At 42.6% G+C, this 20832-nt stretch overlaps 1 protein-coding gene across 1 annotated transcript in view; it reads left to right on the forward strand.

Moving 5' to 3' along the window:
- LOC144931268 (synaptic vesicular amine transporter-like) overlaps nucleotides 1-17851 on the forward strand; it is a 28982-nt gene extending 11131 nt beyond the window's left edge. Inside the window, exons 7-15 of the mRNA XM_078855078.1 lie at nucleotides 334-377; nucleotides 3699-3759; nucleotides 5618-5713; nucleotides 7934-8012; nucleotides 10125-10176; nucleotides 10310-10373; nucleotides 11164-11283; nucleotides 13498-13631; nucleotides 17518-17851. Coding sequence (XP_078711204.1) covers nucleotides 334-377; nucleotides 3699-3759; nucleotides 5618-5713; nucleotides 7934-8012; nucleotides 10125-10176; nucleotides 10310-10373; nucleotides 11164-11283; nucleotides 13498-13631; nucleotides 17518-17652 — 785 coding nt within the window. The 3' untranslated portion in view covers nucleotides 17653-17851. The remainder of the gene's footprint in view (nucleotides 1-333; nucleotides 378-3698; nucleotides 3760-5617; nucleotides 5714-7933; nucleotides 8013-10124; nucleotides 10177-10309; nucleotides 10374-11163; nucleotides 11284-13497; nucleotides 13632-17517) is intronic.
- Nucleotides 17852-20832: the final 2981 nt, after the last annotated feature.

The following is a 20832-nucleotide window of genomic DNA, read 5'->3' on the forward strand; positions in this document are numbered from 1 at the left end:
TGACATAATGATGTAAGTAATTGTATGCAGTGGTCAGAATGTATGACTTGCAATCAGAAGGTTTTGAATGAAAACTCCTGTCAGGGGTGAAACTGGCTCATAGAGTAGTGCTATGTGTGAAGCCAAGAGTTGTTTGTTTTATCGGTTAAATCGACCCCATCATGCTAATGTGGAATTTCTGCCACTTGCTCAGGGCTTTGAAAACGATATTGCACTGCGTCACTCATCTGAGCACGAAGCATAGCTTGCATGCAATGTGGCCGAATTGCATCCGATTTAACAAATGCATTTATGGGAAAATGTTTCCAGGTTATAATTGTTGGTTTCTTGCAGCATTACAGATGTTGGTGTTGCAACCAAGCAAGTCGGAGCCAGAGGTTTTGTATAAAGTTTTACAAACATTCGTTTGAGAGATACGCATGGGGTGGGACGCGTCCGTGAGGACGTCGCCATGGATATGAGCAATGAGATGGGCCCGTGTGCAGATGCTCGATGTCCTTGTTGCATTGCTGAATCATTAAAGATGTTGGTGGCTTGGGGGGGTGGGTGGGCTGGGGGGCTTAAATCCAGCAGTGAATGATGCATGGCTGATGATGATGACGATGCCCAAGTGTGTGTGTCCTGCAACACTCTCAGTTATAATACCCCCTGTCGAACGGTGCCCTTTAATAACATTTGTATTTGTTAAGCCCACAAGAGAAGTCTTAACAAATGCATGATGCAAAATGTGCTTCTAACTTACATCATCAAATTAGAATGCTGTACTCATGTTGTGTTTTATCTTTTAATGATTACGCCATGCTTAATTTTTTAAAATAATATTGCTTTGAATTTTTTGCATTCCATATGGAGCAAGTGTTTGTTTTTGTGTGCATGCATACACATAGCTGTAGTATACACATCATTGAGTCATCATTGAGGTGTTCCCAATTTTCTTTTATTGGAAAAATGTGAAAATGGGGCCTCGATAATAAATTTGAAAGGACCAGATTTTTGGGGGGGTTCCAAATTGATCCAAAATCATGGTGTCATGAGGAAGTGAGATCACCATCAATACATTTAAAACGAATTTAAATATTGAAAACTCATTTCTTTCGAACTGACTTTTGTGTTTAGTTTGTTGTCCTGTCCCCATACCTCCAATTATCACGGTTGGCTACATAGGCTACTAAAGACGTTTAAGATACATTCTTTCCGTCACGTGCATGCTTTTCCTGCCAAAATACTGTAACAATGGATGATGTACTTTTTATTAGCATGAAGGCACGTCCAATTTTCACGTAATGTAAATGATCAGAAAATCTGAAAACCCCCAAAGAAGAGTTTACAATTCTAGATTTGAAGCTTTCGTGACTGCAATGATTCATATTCTTAGGTTTTTTTTGGTAAAGTCACGTAGGTAAAACATTAAAATTAATGAAAGTAAAATAAAACAAAATAAAAATTAAAATCACGACGTTTCGGAGGCAACACAAGTCTCCGTCATCAGGTGGGACCGTCACAGCCGAATTAGCTGCATCAAGTGAAGCAATGATTCAAGATGTAATCCCTTATAAGCAAGTTGAAGGGAGGTGGAGAGGGGGGGGGTTTGGAGAGCTTATCAGACTGTGGTAGCCAATGAATGGAAACGTATCGGGAGGGGGGGTCCCACCTGATGACGGAGACTTGTGTTGCCTCCGAAACGTCGTGATTTTTATTTTTTTATTTTTATTTTGTTTTATTTTACTTTCATTAATTTTAATGTTTTACCTACGTGACTACCGAAAAAACCTAAGAATAAGAGTTTACAAATTGTCCTTAAAAATCCTAAATGTTTAAATCATTACTGCAACTCTCCCTAAAGCATCATCGCGTGCTTTTCTTTTTGTTTCGAGGAGTAAGGAATGAATGCAAAGTGAGCCAACATTGGGACACTTACAAATGCTTCCCAAAGTAATGTGAGATACATGCCTTCACAGAGCACAGACAGCAAAATGATATGCAGCACGTTTAATGTGAAAATGTGCTGCATTACCAGATCAGTTAAATTGCAATATGATTACTATTAAAATGTAATAGAGTCATAAACACATTTCGAACATGGCAGCATGTGATTATCATTAAGGCTTAAGGCTTTATTGGATTTGAGATTTTTACGACTGAAAATAAAAACGATTTTGAATGAGGTGTAAAAAAAAATTCGTGGCATACCTGTTAAAGTGGCTTCACCTCTTCAAGAGGTTTTAACCCATTTCAGCCTGGGTACAACCCTGATTTGTAGTGTAAATGGTGAACTAGAATTGCTGGAGTCTTATCAGCATCTTTTTCAAAATTAGTACTCTTTGTACACTGTGGGCAAATGATAAATGGTTGCAGCTCGAGACAGATATGGATGCTCAGCTCTGTGAGGTTAGCATGACTAAAATAGGATCTATTCCAGAAACTGAACCGTATTATTGGGTGAAGTAAAAGCAGATAAGACAATTCAATAGCTTTATAATTGCAAAATGGCCATAGTTTTTATTTCATTTTGCTATTTTCTAGCAGCGAAATTATCCTGTATTGTATTATAATTGCAAAATGGCCATAGTTTTTATTTCATTTTGCTATTTTCTAGCTGCGAAATTATCCTGTATTGTATTATAATGATTCCCTCTTGCTCAAATTCCCGAATATGAAAAATGTTTGGAAGGCAATTGGTGAATTAATTAACGACACAATAAAGTAATTAACAAAACAATTAGAATGTATCACGTTGAAATTTGAACCATTAAAAAGTAATGCTTTTACCTGCTTAAAATGAAATGCAAAAAAATAGGCAATCACTTGATTTTAACATATTTCCATATGTAATTCAATCTCGATATATGCCATTCATAGATGCAGTACTTGTAAATATTACCTGTATCATCAGTCCGGCAAGGTGGCAAGCAGATATTTGTGTGTATGTCTTGAGAGTCAGAATCTTGATTTCGACTGGAGGAATCCGATGAGCTATGAAGCTCTTTTTACAGATGTCCAGAGTGGGGGGGGGGGGGGGGGGGGACAGGAGTTGCGGAGAGAGTAGTGGTGCAGTGGTTACCATATGTTGTTTGGCATCGAGGTGGCGAGATGTTATCTCCCTCGCCTGGTATACAGGATGTCGTGAGTTCATTCCTGACCCCTGTACATTTGAGGTCTGCATGATCTCCCAGTGGGTGTGTGCTAACCCAACCCGGCGTCCCTCGTGTTCGATTCCCGGCCATTGATATCGTGGTGACAGTGTTAAATTATCTTCTTGGTTCTTTCGATGAAGTCACGTAGAAGGGAAATAATAAAATAATAAAAATAAAACATAATAAAATACAATTCTCACGACGTTTCGGCCACAACGCAAGCAGCCGTCCTCAGGTGAAGAACAGGGCTGTAGGAAAGACAGCGTCTGAATGAACACCACCAGGCTTGGAAGCGTATATTTAAGCTGGGTTAGAGGAGGAGGGCGCCTTGACAAAGTGTTAAATTAAATCAGAATATGTGCTGGGTATCTCCAAGGTTGACTCAACCTTAATGGGGTGATTGGTGTGGTCTGCAAACATCAACTCGGTAGGAAAAGGCGTTCGCGAGTGGTGCTGGCCACATCACGTTCCGTGCTGGCTTTAACAGGTGCTCACTAACTGGACACTTTATATTGTTGCCTAATGGGGGATGTTTGCCCTTACACTGTGTGTGTTCCCTTTCAGAGCCAAACAGGGACGCCTCTGCTCACGCTGCTCCGAGACCCCTACATACTCATCACAGCAGGTCCGTGCTGCACCATCTCCCAGAGTTAATTGCAGACAGCACCGTGTAGATTGTGCACGTGGGTTTAGTCTCGCCGCACGCGTACATAATTCGCACGATCATACATGTTTAGGTTCACATTGAAAGCGGATAAAATCGTGAAATAATGTTTTATTGATTAATGAAAATTGTCGGATATTGGATCATAAATAATGTCAATCATACTATACATAGGGATTCCGGTAAAATTCAACTGCGATTTCTGAATCATGGTAGGTTGTTGTTGTTGTTGTTGTTTTTAACAATATTTTCGAAATATTAAAGAAAAGCAGGTGCAAAATTCACATCATCTGCTATTGTTACATTTTTGTGTATTAGGGTTATAATTGAAGACAGTGTATATTTCTTATTTATATTGTCCATGACATTGCGAAGATTATCTCTTCATAAATAATCACTGCGTAACATTTATAATCTCCCATTACTCCTCCACCGTGGCTACTTGTATTAAAAATCGTTTTAATAAAAAAACATTGGTAACTTACCAAAATGTTAAGTTACCATGAAACCACCCGTGGCTCACTATGAGAAGGCGATTAGAGTCGAGGATATAATATATGGAAAGATTAAAAGACACGGGAATGAGAAGGATAGAGAATGGGAATTGAGAAGAAAGGATGGAAAAGGAATGGAAAAATGGGACGGCGGTAGAGGAACGGAGGGGGGAGAGGCAACGACCGGGCCAAGACATCGGGGATGAGAGGATGATGAGAGGGGAGGGAAGGGAGGGAGAGAGAATGAAGGAGCCAGCAGAAATAATCCGCTTGGCACATCGTCTGTTTTCACAGGGGGCGGGGAGAAAGGACGGGTTTAGGATGGGGCGGCCACACAGAAGTTCTAGATTTGAAGCTTTCGTGACTGCAAGGATTCATATTCTTAGGTTTTTTCGGTAAAGTCACGTAGGTAAAAAAATGTAAATTAATAAAAGTAAAATAAAAATAAAATAAAAATCACGACGTTTCGGAGGCAACACAAGCTTCCGTCTTCAGGTGGAACCGTCACAGCACGATAGCTGTATCAAGTGAGAGAAATTCTAAGAAAACAGTCCTTGTATATATACTGGTTCAGGGTGGGAGGAGCCAAGGTAGGCCCTGAATATTATTTTTGTGAGGTTCGGTGCGGCTGAAGCACGCTGCTAAGAATGGGCCTTTGTTGTGTAAACTAGGTGCGGATGATGTACAGGTGCGTGTAAATGGGACTGAGCCTTTAGTTATATGTAGAGACGATGCGGCTGAAATCGCTGCCAGAAAATGAGTCTTTGTTGTGTAGAATGGTTGACTGAGCCTTTTGTTATGTAGAGGTGGTGCAGCTGAAATCGCTGCCAAATATGTGTAGTTAAATCTTTTTTGCATGGTTAATAACACAAGTTGCTTGAATTTCGGGAGGCTTGAGCTGGTTTAGATGGGTGTCGTTTATTTATATACTTAACCAATTGCATTGAACTCAAATGGGCTGAGGGTCAGTCAAACGATGGTTTTCTGCACTGCAGCCACCCTTGCCAAATGTCTGCCTCGTGCCTGCTCTGTGTGAGAGAGAATCGATATAATGTAATAACAAAGGGATATGTGTGTTTATATCTGGATGACCACATGTACTTCTTGACGCACATGCAAAACATCACGGTCGCTAGAATGACGTTCCAATGCTTTATTATCCTGTAATGGATATCGTTGTCAAACCAGGGTACAAATTCAAGCCCTTGCCAGGGACAGTGCTGGATCACAGGAATGCACCACCCCCACCATCATGTAAAAAGTGCATTAAGACTCGGTGAGACTTTTATTGATGTGTGTGTTTCTTGTTGTCTGCCGTGATGCAGGATCTATCTGCGTTGCTAACATGGGCATCGCAATGCTGGAACCCGCCCTTCCCATATGGATGATGGAAACCATGTGCTCACCTAAGTGGCAGCTGGGTGCGTTTTTATTAAGCACCGAAGCACATTCAAATGTCATCTCTCATCGTTCGTCTGTGATTACGGCCTTTGTGCAGCGCATATGTCCTCGTCATGAGCACCGTTGGGCAAAGGATAAGATCGTAAGGACGGCACTTGCTCAATAAAGCATGTGGGAAACCTAACGCGTCATACGTCACAGGTCAAATAGGGAGAACGTGGGTTCCGATCCTTTACGTAGCCGCACAAAGCAAATCCCAACGTGGTAGGAGATTATGGCGGTGACAGATGTACTGCTTCAATGAGTGTGAGCCAGCTTAAAGGCGACACGATATTCCAACCCACCATCAGTCGGTCATCATTCATGAGTAGTGTATGACAATGTGTGGGCAGTGATCAGTCTCTTGAATTATAATAGCATGTTTAACTCCTAAGATTGGGTTTTAATTTATATCCCACTTTCACATGTACGGTACGCATGATGTACGCACTACGGGGCTTATTCATCAGGAATTAGGCATGCCATTACGTAAAACTGTATTGCGCCATACATGTTAAGTTTGCCTCCACTGAATACTAGCTCCTTGGCATATGGATCAGACACACGGACAGTGACGCATCGCTGGAAGGGATGATAGCCGATGGATGGGACTGGCGACAGAATGGTAGCTAAAGGACGACACACGGCAGAGAGGACGACCACCATATAGAGATGGAGCGATTAGATCAGCTGGTTTGTGGAAATGAGTTGAATTGTGGCATCAAGTTGTTGTATCGCCCTGGCATGGAAAGGCATGCATCCAGCAGTGGATAGATAATTGCGGATGATGATGATGATGCTGGTGATGATGATGATGATGATGCTGATGATGATGATGCTGATGATGATGCTGGTGATGATGATGATGATGCTGATGATGATGCTGGTGATGATGATGATGATGCTGGTGATGCTGGTGATGATGATGATGATGATGCTGATGATGATGCTGGTGATGATGATGATGATGCTGATGATGATGCTGGTGATGATGATGATGATGCTGGTGATGATGATGATGATGCTGATGATGATGATGATGATGCTGGTGATGAATGCTCCTTTGCCTTAAAGTCTCATTCTGTAATAATTGTCAATGAGTTTAAATCATTGGTGAATTATTTTTCCACTCTGGTTCAGAGCAGGTGGAGCATGCTATGTTAGCAGCGATGTTATGTTAGCAGCTGCATTCAATACAGGGCAGTTGCAAGGGATGGCCGATCCTTGCTGTTGTCTATGCTGATCTTCTAGAGTTGCTCTGGAAACCAAAGGACAGGATAATGAAAACAATTGTGATATTAAAAAAAACTATGCATACGGCACTATTCATATTTCGTGACACTGCACATAAAGTCACGTAGAAGGGAAATAATAAAATAATAAAAATAAAACATAATAAAATACAATTCTCACGACGTTTCGGCCACAACGCAAGCAGCCGTCCTCAGGTGAAGAACAGGTCTGTCGGAAAGACAGCGTCTGCCGCTAATTATTTTATTATTTCCCTTCTACGTGACTTTGCCGAAAGAACCAAGAAGATGAATCCTTGCAGTTACGAAAGCTTTAAATCGAAAAATACACTGCACATACATAGCACGGTTGGTTTAATACAGTGCTAAAGAAGTGCAAAAAATTACAATACTAAATCCTGACTATTTTATACTTTACACGTTTTTCTTTACGAAGTCTAATATTATTTGCTCATAATTATTCGTCTTAATGCGTGGTACTGCTTTGTAAGTGGAGAATTGTTATTGATTCGTAAACATGCTGGTGATAAAACTTAAACTTTTTTACGAGGAATCACGTCTGCATTAACCACAATACTTGTGGCCAGAAAACAAAAAAAAACATACTCTGATAATATATGTATTGTCCTTGAAACTGATTGGTCCACACCAGAGACAGCTTTCTTCGTGGCCTAGTCTCAAATGGAGTTAGACCATTTGAGACTAGGCTCAAAGACAATGCATATATTATTAGAGTATCATCTTGGTACTGGCAAAAGAGGTCCCAGGAGGATGCTGGTGATTTTTTTCCTCCCCAAAATAACAGTTAAAATGTTCAGTGTTGATTAATGTTGTTATTCTAATAAGCTTGATACATTTTTGAGAGACAATCTGTTGCATTTCTTTATTCAGCAACAGTATGTTGCTATCATATTTATACATGTCTGTTTGTGTGTGTGTGCGCTTTTGCAGGAGTTGCTTTCATTCCAGCCAGCATCTCTTACTGGATAGGCACCAACATATTTGGACCTTTGGCTCACAAAATGGGAAGGTAAGGCATTCAAACGATGTGTAAATTTGCCCTGCCTATGACAAAATCACCTGGAATAATCATAATTATCATAGTAATTTCAACATGCAGTGGGTGGAGTCATTGAGGAAGTGTCTGAAACAAGATTTTTATTTTTTAACAAACTTCACTTCACATGCCACACCACAGTACGCCAAAATAACTCCACACGCAATGTATGTTTGTTGTGCTTCTTTAGCACCGTATGTAGCAGAGGTGTGGACTCGAGTCATGCGACTTGGACTCGAGTCAGACTCGAGTCATGATTTTGATGACTTCAGACTCGACTTGGACTTGCCTCATCTTTGACTCGACTTGACTCGGGACTTGAGAGCAAAGACTTGAGACTTACTTGTGACTTGCACAACAATGACTTTGTCCCACCTCTGGTATGTAGCCAACCGTGCTAATTGGAGGTTATTGACACATTCGTCAATAATACTGTGGCCTTAAAAGGAAAAATATATAAAACGTGACGTTTTGGGAAATGCCCCTTCTTCATAACGCCATAAATAGAGAGACCTGAGAGTCAAACAGGGCCTGAGATGACACTTTGTACCATGGGACCTTGATAAGAATTACATTTAATAATTGTTTCCTGATGAACTGATTTTTTTTTATTTTCATAGATATTGAGTAACAGTCATAACCTGCAATAATCTAAAATGTATTACACCATTAATTAATTTGTATTAAAAGTAAAATTATAACATTTGCAAGCATATTGCAGTTTGGGAAAAACTGTTGCAGTGTGGTCTCGAATAATGTACAGAACACATAAATATAATCATTCGTATCATTCACTTAGTGACACGAATGCGAAGTAAGTTATATTAATTATGGTCATGCTTAGATGTTATGACGATTGCTAAACAGTCAAATGAGGATAGAAGCCTTGTGTGTTCGTGCGTGTGTGAACGTGTGAGCGTGTGACCCATCGCTATGTAAACAAACGCACTTAAATTGAATCGACGCTCTCTACCTCAGTGTGAAAAATGTAAGAGAGGGCAAAGTAAGGCAACAGAAGACTTCACGTACATGTAAGACAGAATGATGTTCCGTAAGATATAAAGCCAGACCTCTAACCACGTAGCTTCCCTCCAGCCCAGGGTCACAGAGTAAATTGTTACATAACAAAATGAAAATGCTGCAATTGTGTCATACCAGCTCACATTCTCATCTGAACGGATGCCGCCCGAATGAGGCACACCTTGAGCAGGTCACCAACTTTCGTGGCCCAACCAATTAACTGTCAGAGCTTCCTGTGACGTTCAGTTCCAAACACAACAAACACTTCATCGACCAATGGTATCTTTAAGCTGGCGTGGTCAATTTCTCAGCCCGTGGCTGTCTCTCTCTCTCTCTGCTGCAACAAACCCGGTGGGTTTCATCTCTCGTAAAATTCGTTTAAAACGTCGGAACGATTTGTGTGTGCTTCACAGCTGCCTCCGATGCGGTCTCTATGCTATACCCGCGCGCGTTTGCCTGCCATGTTTATTCAGGAACCGAAGTGAGTGGCTCATTTCGGTTCCTGAAGCAAGCGCACAGCGTGTGGAAGCGAAACGTCGGACGTGATGACGAGCAACACTGCGTCGCGATGTCGGAACCCCATTTGGAGAGCTGAACTGTATAGCGCCACAGCGAAAAAACTACGCGGTACAAATTGTGCTTTTCTGTTGCTGTTTGAACATCTTAAAACAACTGTTTTATTGCCGGAAAGGGTGAAAGCCTTTCCTTATATTTTGATATACTGGCAAGAGAGGTACCTAGATGTAGCTGCTCACCCCGAGCTCTCAATGCCCTGATAGTGGCATTGTCTTTGTGCTGGACGCCTTTTGGCGTCCTCCGGTCTAACACTGTTTGAGACGAGGCTCTAAAGAAAGCTGTCTCTGGTGTGGACCAATCAGTTTCAAAGACAATGCACATACTGTCAAAGCATGTTTTTTGTTTGCACGTTCACCACAAGTACGTGTGGTTAATGCAGACAAGATTCTTTGCAAAAGGTTTCTGTTTGGTGTTTTAACATCTTAACACAACTGTTTTATTGCCAGAAAGGGTAAAATCTACGCGGTAAAAATTGTGCTTTGTTTGCAGGTGGCTGTGTGCACTGATCGGAATGGTCGTAGTAGGAATCTCCATAATCTGTGTAAGTCGTTACCATTCTTTTTGTTTGCTTCAACGTTTGTACGTAGAGTTTATTCAGAGTAAGCGAAGCCTGTTTCTTTAATAGCGTTCGACCTTGCTTCTGCCACTCTGTGTTTCTCTCGCACTGCCGTCAGGTCCCGCTGGGCAAAACAATTTACGGGCTGATTGTGCCAAATTTCGGTGTTGGCTTTGCAATCGGTAAGTTTTTTTTTTAATACAGGAGATCGACAAAATTTTAATGATGATGATGATAATAATAATAACACGGGCACATCAACAACGATAATATCAGCAATGACTCGCGTGACAAAAATACCAGTGAATTGTATAATTAATTCCAAACTTAATATAGCTGGAGTCGCAGGTTTATGTTCATTATGTTCATGCTTAGATGTTATGATGATAATCATGGTGAAGATGATAATGATGATGATGATAATAAGAATGGTGAAGATGATGATGCAGGAATTCATACTCTTTGGGTATTTCGGTAAAGTCACGTAGATAGAAAAATAAAAAAAACATCACGACGTTTCGATCGCAACACAAGCAATCGTCTTCTGCCTCAGCAGTCCGCCAGCTGTAGGGATTCCTATTCTTGGATATTTCGGTAAAGTCACGTAGAAGGGAAATGATAAAATAACACAAATTAAACATAATAAAATTATCACGACGTTTCGGCCACAACGCAAGCAGCCGTCCTCGGGCGAAGAACAGAGCTGTTGGAAAGACAGCATCCTAATGAGGACGGCTGCTTGTGTTGTGGCCGAAACGTCGTGAAAATTTAATTATGTTTAATTTTTATTATTTTATTATTTCCCTTCTACGTGCCTTTACCGAAAGATCCAAGAATAAATATGTCGTGATTTTTTTTTCTACCTTTCGATCTACGTGACTTTACGGAAAGACCCAAAGAGCACAATGATAATGGTGAGAGTGACAGCAGTTGTATTGGTGCTGATCCTTAATTGTGGCTCGCGTGGTCCAGGGATGGTGGACTCCTCCATGATGCCACTCATGGGTTACCTGGTGGACTTGCGTCACGTCTCTGTGTACGGCAGCGTCTATGCCATTGCCGATGTCGCATTCTGCATGGGCTTTGCACTGGGTATGGCTCAGGGATGCTCCCCCACTCGCGTAACCTCAGCCATGCAAACATAACCCTTGTCATGTTCACTCACCGCCTCGGATAGCGCACCTCACCACGGCATAGATTGGTTTGTTGTACTTTTCCCAATTTTTTTTTCTTCTGATTGTGCCATCGGCGTACGATGCATTCAAAACATTGTCATGTTCAAGGCAACATGAATGCACGTAAAAGGTGGCGCTTCGAAAAGGTCACCGTCTCCAAAACACAGAGCGATTGTGGCCACGTAACCCAAGCTATGGACCAGTCTGTGCTCCTTCAGTATGGGAGTAATATCAAAACTACACGAACTCTCTCCCTGAAGCCCCATCGTGGCTAGCGGACCTCGACGTTGGCATTTAGCTCCCGGACATATTGCCATCTTACCCATTGAACAGAATAGCATGTCTTGTTGGATGTATTTCATATTATGGACAGCATAACTCACGAGCCAAATGTTAATCGCGCAGCAATCATCATTGAGGCACTTCTCAGTGTGTGAGCTGAACGTGCGCCGGTGGCTAATCGTGGCATGTCCCTCTCTTTTGTTCGTGGCACTGGGATTACCCTTTTATTTTAGCGAGTGCCACACCACCAAAGCAAAACGTGTGACAGGCGAGTGCACTCACACGTGCCCTGAGAGGTTAAACAATACCTCGGTAAGCCGTGACAAGAGCAATCTATTTCAATAAATTAAAACTGCGACTCATTGTATCTGCCGCACCGATGGAAGGACGCATAGACGCCGATGGTTACTGCTGCGCCCGATTATTTCCGCAATCAGATTTTTATTTAAGTGCCACTACGGAGTCTATGCGATATTCATTGGAACTCTACGCTGTTGCGTGAGAATCACATTATCGGCAAATGCAACATGACCCATTGATACTTAAGTCACCATATATACCACGAGCGGTCTTATGACTTCTTTCCGGAATTCACACATCCATAATCCCGCTGCCGTGTCAACGCATGATAGCCAACGCTCACACAGCAGATCGTCTGTTACACGGCTGACCTGTCTTAATGTCATTGGGCAATAACTTGATGTCACCACGAACACCCTTTAGGTATTCGCCCGTAGATCTGTCATTCATTTGGTGGCACATCCGCATTGGGATGTGGTGTTTGCACTCAGGATTGGGAAGCAAGGGACATGCTGCGTGCTTCTTTACGAATGTACCTCTCATCTTCAGCCTTGATCTAGGCCTCGCCGCCTGTCGACGCAACATTCCATCTAGCATCTGCACACCAGCTGATCTCATTGCTCCATCTCCGTACTGGACGTCCTCTCTGGCGTGTCCCCTCCTTTAGATGCCGCTCAGCTGTTACTCTCTATCCCCTCTGACTTGCCGCCATCCAGAGTGATGTGTCCTGCCCAAGACACCTTCATCCACATTGTGCCTTATTCTCTCTCTCTCGGTTGTAATTTCAAGCATGCATTTTTCTCCACGCTTCGTTGCAAACTTTCCAGCTTTTAATCCCATTTGCATAGTCATTGTCCACGTTTCTTAGCTCATAGACCTTTTTCATAATACACATTGAGTAGACACGTACATACTGTGGGTACTTGTCCCCGCACGTGATTCAGTGTGTGCGCTGCTATTTGTGTGTGTACGTGGGTCGAATGGCATGAAGGTTTGTTTGCCTGTCACTTCAATTCTTGGCTAACGAACGAACACCAGGCTGCAATTGGAATCTGCGCCTGGCTTGAGCATCACCTAGATTGACTCAACTTAAAATGCGTCACTTTTTTAAGACCTCTTAACGTCTTAAATTGGAAGACAAAGGTGGCCCGGGCATGCTGTCACCCAACATTACACCGTCATGTGCCCTACCAGCCTTGACAGGGCCCAACAGTCTGGCAGGCTATCATTGACCACTGTCGGCTTTACAGTCACGCTCCATGAGAAGTAATGTACTTGTTTTACTGATGATGGGAAATATCTTTCATTGTTCAGGGTCAAGCATGAGACTAAAGCCATGTTGAGCTATAGGCTAATCCAGTCATTTGAGTGAAACCAATGAACTTGTCGTCCATAATTTTCGGGTCGACAACATTTGAACATTTAAGTTTTTATATTTGGTTTTAAGTTATAATCATACGATTCAATTTTATCTGTGCCAAAATCCACCTTACTGTGCTTTCTGCAACAGTATGATGATGCTGCATATTCGTGTCTGCGATGTTTCCAGGCCCTTCCGCTGGCGGGGCTATCGCTCGCACCATCGGCTTCCCCTGGCTGATGACCATCATCGGGATAATCGACATCCTCTTTGCTCCGCTGTGCTACTTCCTACGTAGCCCACCCGGCCGCGAGGAGAAGATGGTACGTTCCAAACGGCTCCCCCGTGCACCACTCGAATTGAGCGGTTAGCCAACATTTATCCAAGAACATCAATACCGCCATTTACTCAACACCAAAAACGTCAATAGGCATTTGACCGCAGCATGAATCAGACTTTTAAAGTGTGAAATTTCAAGCTGCCCCTATTTTGTCCAGTCCCCTTTATCTCCAATCGGAAATGTGCAGCGTTGATGTATACGCTGCTCCGTCGGATGTCATTAATGAAAGCAGATAGTCCTACACGTGACACTGTTTTACAGTTATAATATGTAGGCTACTTCCGTTGGGTGTTTAGCTCCAGCATATGGTTTTATAGTAGTATTTGTTTTTCTTTTAGAAATTCCCTCGGCGCAATCGTCTGGTATACAGGAGGACGTGGCTTTGATCACGACCCTGACTCCTGCTGTATATTTGGAGTTTGCGTGTCTCTCTCTCTCCCCTTGATCGCGCTGGATGTTTATCTGGATCCTCCGGGTTTTTCGTTCCACATTTATAAACAACAGCACGCGTTTAGAGTATTTGGCTGCTAATAATTTCCACAAGATAAGCCACTTCGTTGACCTATCATTTGTGACCAGGTCGCTTCCGAAAAATATCTATATAACTCAGTGTGCCTTACCTGATAAAATAAAAAGTTTAGTTTAACAGTTTTAGTTGAGATAGTTACATTTATTAATACAATCCTTTTAATTCCTTTAAAAAAACTAAAAAATAATGCTAAAACACTTGTAATGACTGAAAAAATACCCCAAGCTAATATGCAGCCTAACTGCTGTTTAAAAATTAACAAAGATCTCCGATTGGTAGAAAGATGCCTCCACGGTGATTGGTCGGGAGGCAGACTTTTACATGGATTGGAGGAATAAGGAGGTTTGAACGAGATCGATCGGAAAACAGAGAGAGTATCCGTTAGAGGTGAAGGGCAGGGACTGTCTTAGGGAAAAACAAGGACAAGAAGGTTCGAGAAAGGGGGCTGAGGAATATGGAAGGAATATAAAAGGGGGGAGAGCACGAGGAGTGGGGAAGTTCGGAGGAAGTTACAAGCTGCAAGACAAGCACGAAGCCTCGGGTCCCGTATACTGGTAGGAACCACCTGGTTCCATCAGCCCACAGGGGATTATTGTGTCCGTCCGTCCGTCTTGCATCCAAAAATGGGAGGGGTGGGGCTGGGTGGAGAGGGGAGGGTGGGGAGGGGCTGGGTGGGGAGAGTGGGGCTGGGTGGGGGTGGGAGGGGTGGGGCTGGGTGGGGAGGGGAGCGGCTGGTCACCCCGTGGTGCCCTTATAAAACTCAACGTTTAACCTACTCACGCCGGCTTGTGCCCGCCCTCACAGTCAGCCATATTTGCGGAATACACCACGCCGCCGTTGACCCTGGCCATTGACCGAGCAACCCAACGTTCCTACCAGCTCCCTCCGCAAGAATGTGTTTGTGGCTGTGTCCAAATGAAGTGGCTCTTACTACATCGTCGTCAAAGTCGTTACACATGTAGTAGTCTTACAATTATGGGTGTGTGTTTAGTGTCAATAATGCGAACAGTAGTTGAGCAGGTGAGCTTATTGTTTCACAACAAAACTTAATTAAAGATTTTGACTTAAAACTTTCGTGACTGCAGGAATTCATATTCTCAGTTTTGTTCGGTAAAGTCACGTAGATAGAAAAAAAATGAATAAAAATTATAAAAAATAAAATACGAATAAAAACAAAAAACCACGGCGTTTCGATCGCAACACAAGCGGTCGTCATCAGGAAAAGGGGGGTTAACCTCTAAAGGCAAACTGTTTATAACATTTTATTTTATTCACTTTATTTTTTATTATTTTTCTATCTACGTGACATTACCGAAAGAACCTAGGAATATAAATTTTAAATATCCTCTGGTCGTAAACCTCTGAATATGCCATGCGATGTTGGCTTCTTTAGGGCCTCTTGATTCAGTTCTGTCGAATTGGACAACGTTATTCTCAACGCATCATGCAGACTATTCCCACCGATTGGATTTTGTTTTAATATGATATAGGTTTTTTTTATGGGTTCAGTCAAATCCACAACCGACTAAGGGGCAATGTACGGCGAACAGCAGAGGGCGGTGAAACAAACTGGACAGTCATTCTGCACGACGCTCGCACGCCTATGCTCCCCCCTCGCCATCACCAACCCACACTGGGCAGCATCGTGAATGATGGTCAAATAGTCGCCATGATCTGTACGGCATGGGCAGGTCCTCAGCACGTGAAATGTTGAAGGGCCGTAAATGCGTGTGAACGAGTTCAACTGTCCATAATAGAGGTGTTGTTAGCTTAAATCGTGTTAATATAAATGCGTCGTGAATCCCACTGCCACCCGACACAGCCAATTAGTGAGGTTTGTCACGTAAACAAAACGTGCCAGTTAGTTTCTGGTTCAGCATACCGGTGTGTTAGAGAGTAAACCCACAACAGTTATATGTTCAACTAAGTACCATGCTGTTGTTTCATTCTGGAAGGTGGACTTTTACAATATCAACTTGTTTGTTTCCCGCCCTTCCAATTAGCAAGGTTGGCTACGTACGGTGCAAAAGAAATTCGACATACGTACATACATTTAGACCAAGCCAGAGTTTCTTATAACGTATGCTCACAATCGTTTGTTCGTGTGTCAACGTCACATTGACCCACTTGGGCATCGATGCCAATTCACAATGTGACAGTCGCAAGGGCCACTTTAGCCAACGCACGTGACAGGAGGTCATCGAAGGCATGCGACTCACCGCCACCATTTCTCACCTCGTATTGATATGGAGGTGACCCCATAACAGCCTGGGACTCGCAGGCTTCTAGACCTCCTTGCCATGCTCCCAAGTCCCCTGAATGATTTCATAGTGACAAATAGTCTCTCGCGGTCATAAGATCTGCAACCAGTCCTCCAGACCTCCTGTAATTCCACGGAGGTCCAAGCAGTACCTGCCAGCTCGTGCCACATGAATGACAGCCTCTCCAATCGCCCGGCCCTTCTTCCCCAGTGAGTGTTCAGCCATTCCGTTTGGACAGCCGTGGCAATTGCGCATTGCTGCTGGAGGTTTTCGGATGTTGGGTTGGGGTCGGGAGGGAGGCTTGGTGGAGATCAGTCCCCAGGTTCCACCAAATGGCATTTGATTTATCGTGCATCTCTGTGTGCTCGCACGCAGAGCGGTGGCACGTGTGCTTAGCGCACTATGCTGCGAATCGGGTGACCTTAATTAAATTCCTGGCCACGGCCTTACATCAATGGCAGGCGGCAAAGTGGTATCTGAATCTGTCGCGGACCTCCCACATGATGATTCGACCTTAAATGTGTGCGTTCTGTGCAAATATCAGCACCGGGGAGACAAAGGCGGCCGGGAAATGGTACCGGCCACACCATCGTCTTCTCATGTGTCATGCCGACCTTCATAGAAGGTTGTTAACAGCACTCTGCCGCGACAATATACGCATCTGCGGTGAGATGTTGTTGGTCTCCGTGTATATATATATTTTTAAATCTTTTATATTAAGTTCACTTGCTTGCTTGCTTGCGCGCTTACGACCGTGCAAATTTTTTGGTCGTTTTTTAACCCACTTCCCGTGATCCAATCGAGCTGACATTTTGCACACAGACTCGTTGTGCGTGACAATTTATTTTAGTGAAATTTTGTTTCCAAAATGTTACACTTTTTAGGAAAAAATAAATTATATTTAATTACCAATTGCTTAATGGTGGCAGGCAATCACCTGACCCATAGGTGGCAGCCATCTCAAGCCAGAGGACGAGAGGACTCTTGCTGCCACGCATATAAAGGATTTATAGTGAAAAACGTTGTTTTTACGGGTTAATTTTTTTTACGTGTGTGTTTGTGTGTCGTATTGCGTGCAGTCCATCCTGATGAATGAAGAGTGCCCGGTTCGCACGCGCATGTACACGTCCCAGGGCAGCGTGAGAAGCACGGTGGACGGGGCACAGCCCGCTGGGAACGACGTCGGGGAAGAAGAGGAGGAGAGTGAGGAGTGAACCCGTTGAGTCCAAACGGTGCACACGTAGTCATTAGTTTAAGCGACGCATTCATTGGATCGAACCGGTTTTACACAGCAGGGTAGGAGGATTTCACAAAATTACACCGAAAATTGCACCTCCAATTGGCACGGTTGGCTACGTACGGTGTGAAAGAAGTTCAACAGACATACATAGCCGTGGTTTCCCCCACCCCCTCCCACCGTAAGTTGTTTGCACTTCCTATGCTGCGTTTAAACTTTCTACGATATGTTTTTGTTACAAATGTTCTTTAAAACTCTTTAACAAATGCACTATAAGTCCCAAAAATTGTAAAGCTATCAATGGAACGCCAACGAAAAGGACAATCAATTAAAGTGTAAGAAGTTACGGGGACACCCAGACATAGCCGCGTTTGGCATATATTTTAGCATCGTATCTCTTAAGAATTTTAAAGGACAAGCTGCTGCTGAGATCCACTGTGAATCAGCCAGCCACGATGAAGTTACAAAAATCTCAACACGTTCGTCACTAACACTGCCTTATCAGGAAACATATATACAAGAGGTGACGTTTCAGAGCCTTCTTCAGAGCACATCATTAAATTAAGTTGCCCAGTGTTCGTGTGAACTGATGGTATCAGGCCGTTCACCAATAACTGCACACAAAATATTAATAATAATACGACATGTTACTTTGGAGTTAATTTTGGGAAAAAATTGCTCTGAGAATTATGAAAAACATATATTGTTTGGCCTGTTATACGGTAAACAATATAATGACTGAGTGTATTGCAAACATGTGACCCCTGCCATATGAGGAGTTAAAGGCCACTGGAAGGATACTTTGGGAAAAAAATAATCTCCGCACCCATTCCCTGACACACGGGATACTCTGCTGTGCAAGATTGCCGAACGGATTCTGTGTCTAATGACATGACTCCGAAAGCATAATTAGATTAAATTAGAAAAACTAAAAAAAAATTTGAATTAAGATCATTGCCCCTTTATTAGTATTGTTTTCGATTATTTTCCATAACGTGCATCTGTCTGACAATACTTGGCAAAACCTTTCGCGTTAAATACATTACATCTATGAGCAGACCTCTGCAGTTGAGTGTGCATACCAAAACAACGCTGTATACTATTCATAAGAAGCGCGTATGTGTTTTGTGCAAATGTATATTGGTGCTGCGTAGGTTTGTGCGATTTTGCTTCGTACCTCTCCGATACGTGTTCAGTTTGCGCCGCGTGTTATTTGGCATGACGTCCGACGTTTGAGCTTCGCGCGCTGCGATATTGTACGTGCAACATTTCGCTCGCTTTCACGGCAAATGAGATCGGCAGAAAACGTCGGTCACGAAGAAGCTTGCCAGCAAGCGGAGCATAGTGTTGGACATCATGTCGAATTACACGCGGTGAAATTTGAAAACACATCTTGAGACATTTGATTGGCATAAACATCATTGGGGTTAAAATGCAACCGAAGATTAATCAGCAGCTGGGACAGATAAATGGGTTACTGCATGGAAGGTAATGCGCATTAAGCTCCCGTTTTCATGGGAACTGCTGCTTCTAAATTTCCCTTCGCTTGTGCTGAAGGATATTAAAATGGCCCATGCGCCGGATACGTTGCTACGCGTTCAACGTTGGGCGATTTTATCTCATCGGCCCTATTGGTACGGCGATGGGAGGATATGCTGAACGCGACCCATGCGCACAGGAGGCATGCTGAGAGAATATGGCATTATATAAAAACATAAACTTGATTCTCAAAATTGCGAGCGGTTACTTTTTTTAAATATATATAAATAAAAACTAATAGATGCTGCTTTTTTTCTACAGAATTTATTTAAAATATTTATCGCCAGTGTTTAAAATCCATTCGTCTTTATCTGTTCTTATCGATGTTTAAATGTCATGTCGGCCTGTAGCACAGCAATTTCCTTTCAAATTGTTTACCAGCATTCTCCCCCTGCCTTTTACTCTAAAGACAAAAATCAGCCCCATACCGACACAAAGATTCAAAATTTCAACAACAACAAAACTCTACATTGTAGATAGCGACTTCGCTTCACATTATTCGGCACTTGTGCACTGTTTTTCGTCATGCAATCGATTGTATAATGCTATATTTAATTACTGCAATTAAAAAAAAGACACATGCAGCGAACAAAAATGTTAGCCCCGTGGTTCTGGAAAGAAACGTTAATCATTTTGATGCCATTAGTATTGTAATTTTGTTGTCCTATAGACATGTCTTCTGTGTGCAATTTCACGTAAAGTCTGTAATGCATAAAGCATTGAATGTTGTGCCTTGTATAGCTACAAAAGAAATGTAATCAAAGACAATGTGGAACATACCATACACACTGATTGGTTTACGATAAAACATCCATCCCAAAGCTTTGCGTCTACTGAAGGCAAATCGACTTGAATCGTGTTGGTAATGTATTTCAATTGAACGGCTTCTAATGTTTTATAAACAATGTGTCACGTTTAGGCTGTAACCAGAAGTTGTAAATGAATGGGATGGGTGGGGGCGGGAGAAAGTGAATGAGTGCGTAATTAATGTCAATTATATTGCATATAATAAGTTTCATTTGGTAAACTTTGCTATTTTATAGAAATATATCTCGAACATTTCAAATAATGACGTGTTTAATTGAAGCAATTTTTTGATGAAAACAGGGAGGTTTACGCTTTAAAATGGTCAAAATGCATATTAAACGAGAAGCAAAGTCTTTGACAAGTCACAAATCACAGCAGTCACGTTTTAACGTCGTCATTGTAAACATTTAAGGGCCGCACATTTTAATTAAACTGTCAAGCTGTAGCAAAAACGTGTTCCATTCCTCGTGAATCGCGAACCCCCAGAAATCAAGAAGACAAACATCGTAAGGGGTCTGCCCTTTTGTAAATCCTCTGTTGGCCGACGGCCTCTCCATGCTACGTCAGTCATGGGAGTAGTTTTTGTGGTTTTGTGTCACCACGGTCGTGAGTGCGACTTCGCGAAGAGGAGGGGGACGGGACCCGGTTGAGATATCGCTTGCCACTAATATAAATCAGGGCCAGGGATCGAACCTTCCGACCCAGCATAAGAGTTTAACACGTAGGCTTTCGCGACCAATATTATCCATAATAAATATGGCTGTCCGCCTGATGATTCCAGTTGTAATTGCTGGCGAAACACATCATGGTT

This window comes from Lampetra fluviatilis, chromosome 4 (genome assembly GCF_964198595.1).
Source record: "Lampetra fluviatilis chromosome 4, kcLamFluv1.1, whole genome shotgun sequence".
Classification (NCBI taxonomy): Eukaryota; Metazoa; Chordata; class Hyperoartia; order Petromyzontiformes; family Petromyzontidae; genus Lampetra; species Lampetra fluviatilis.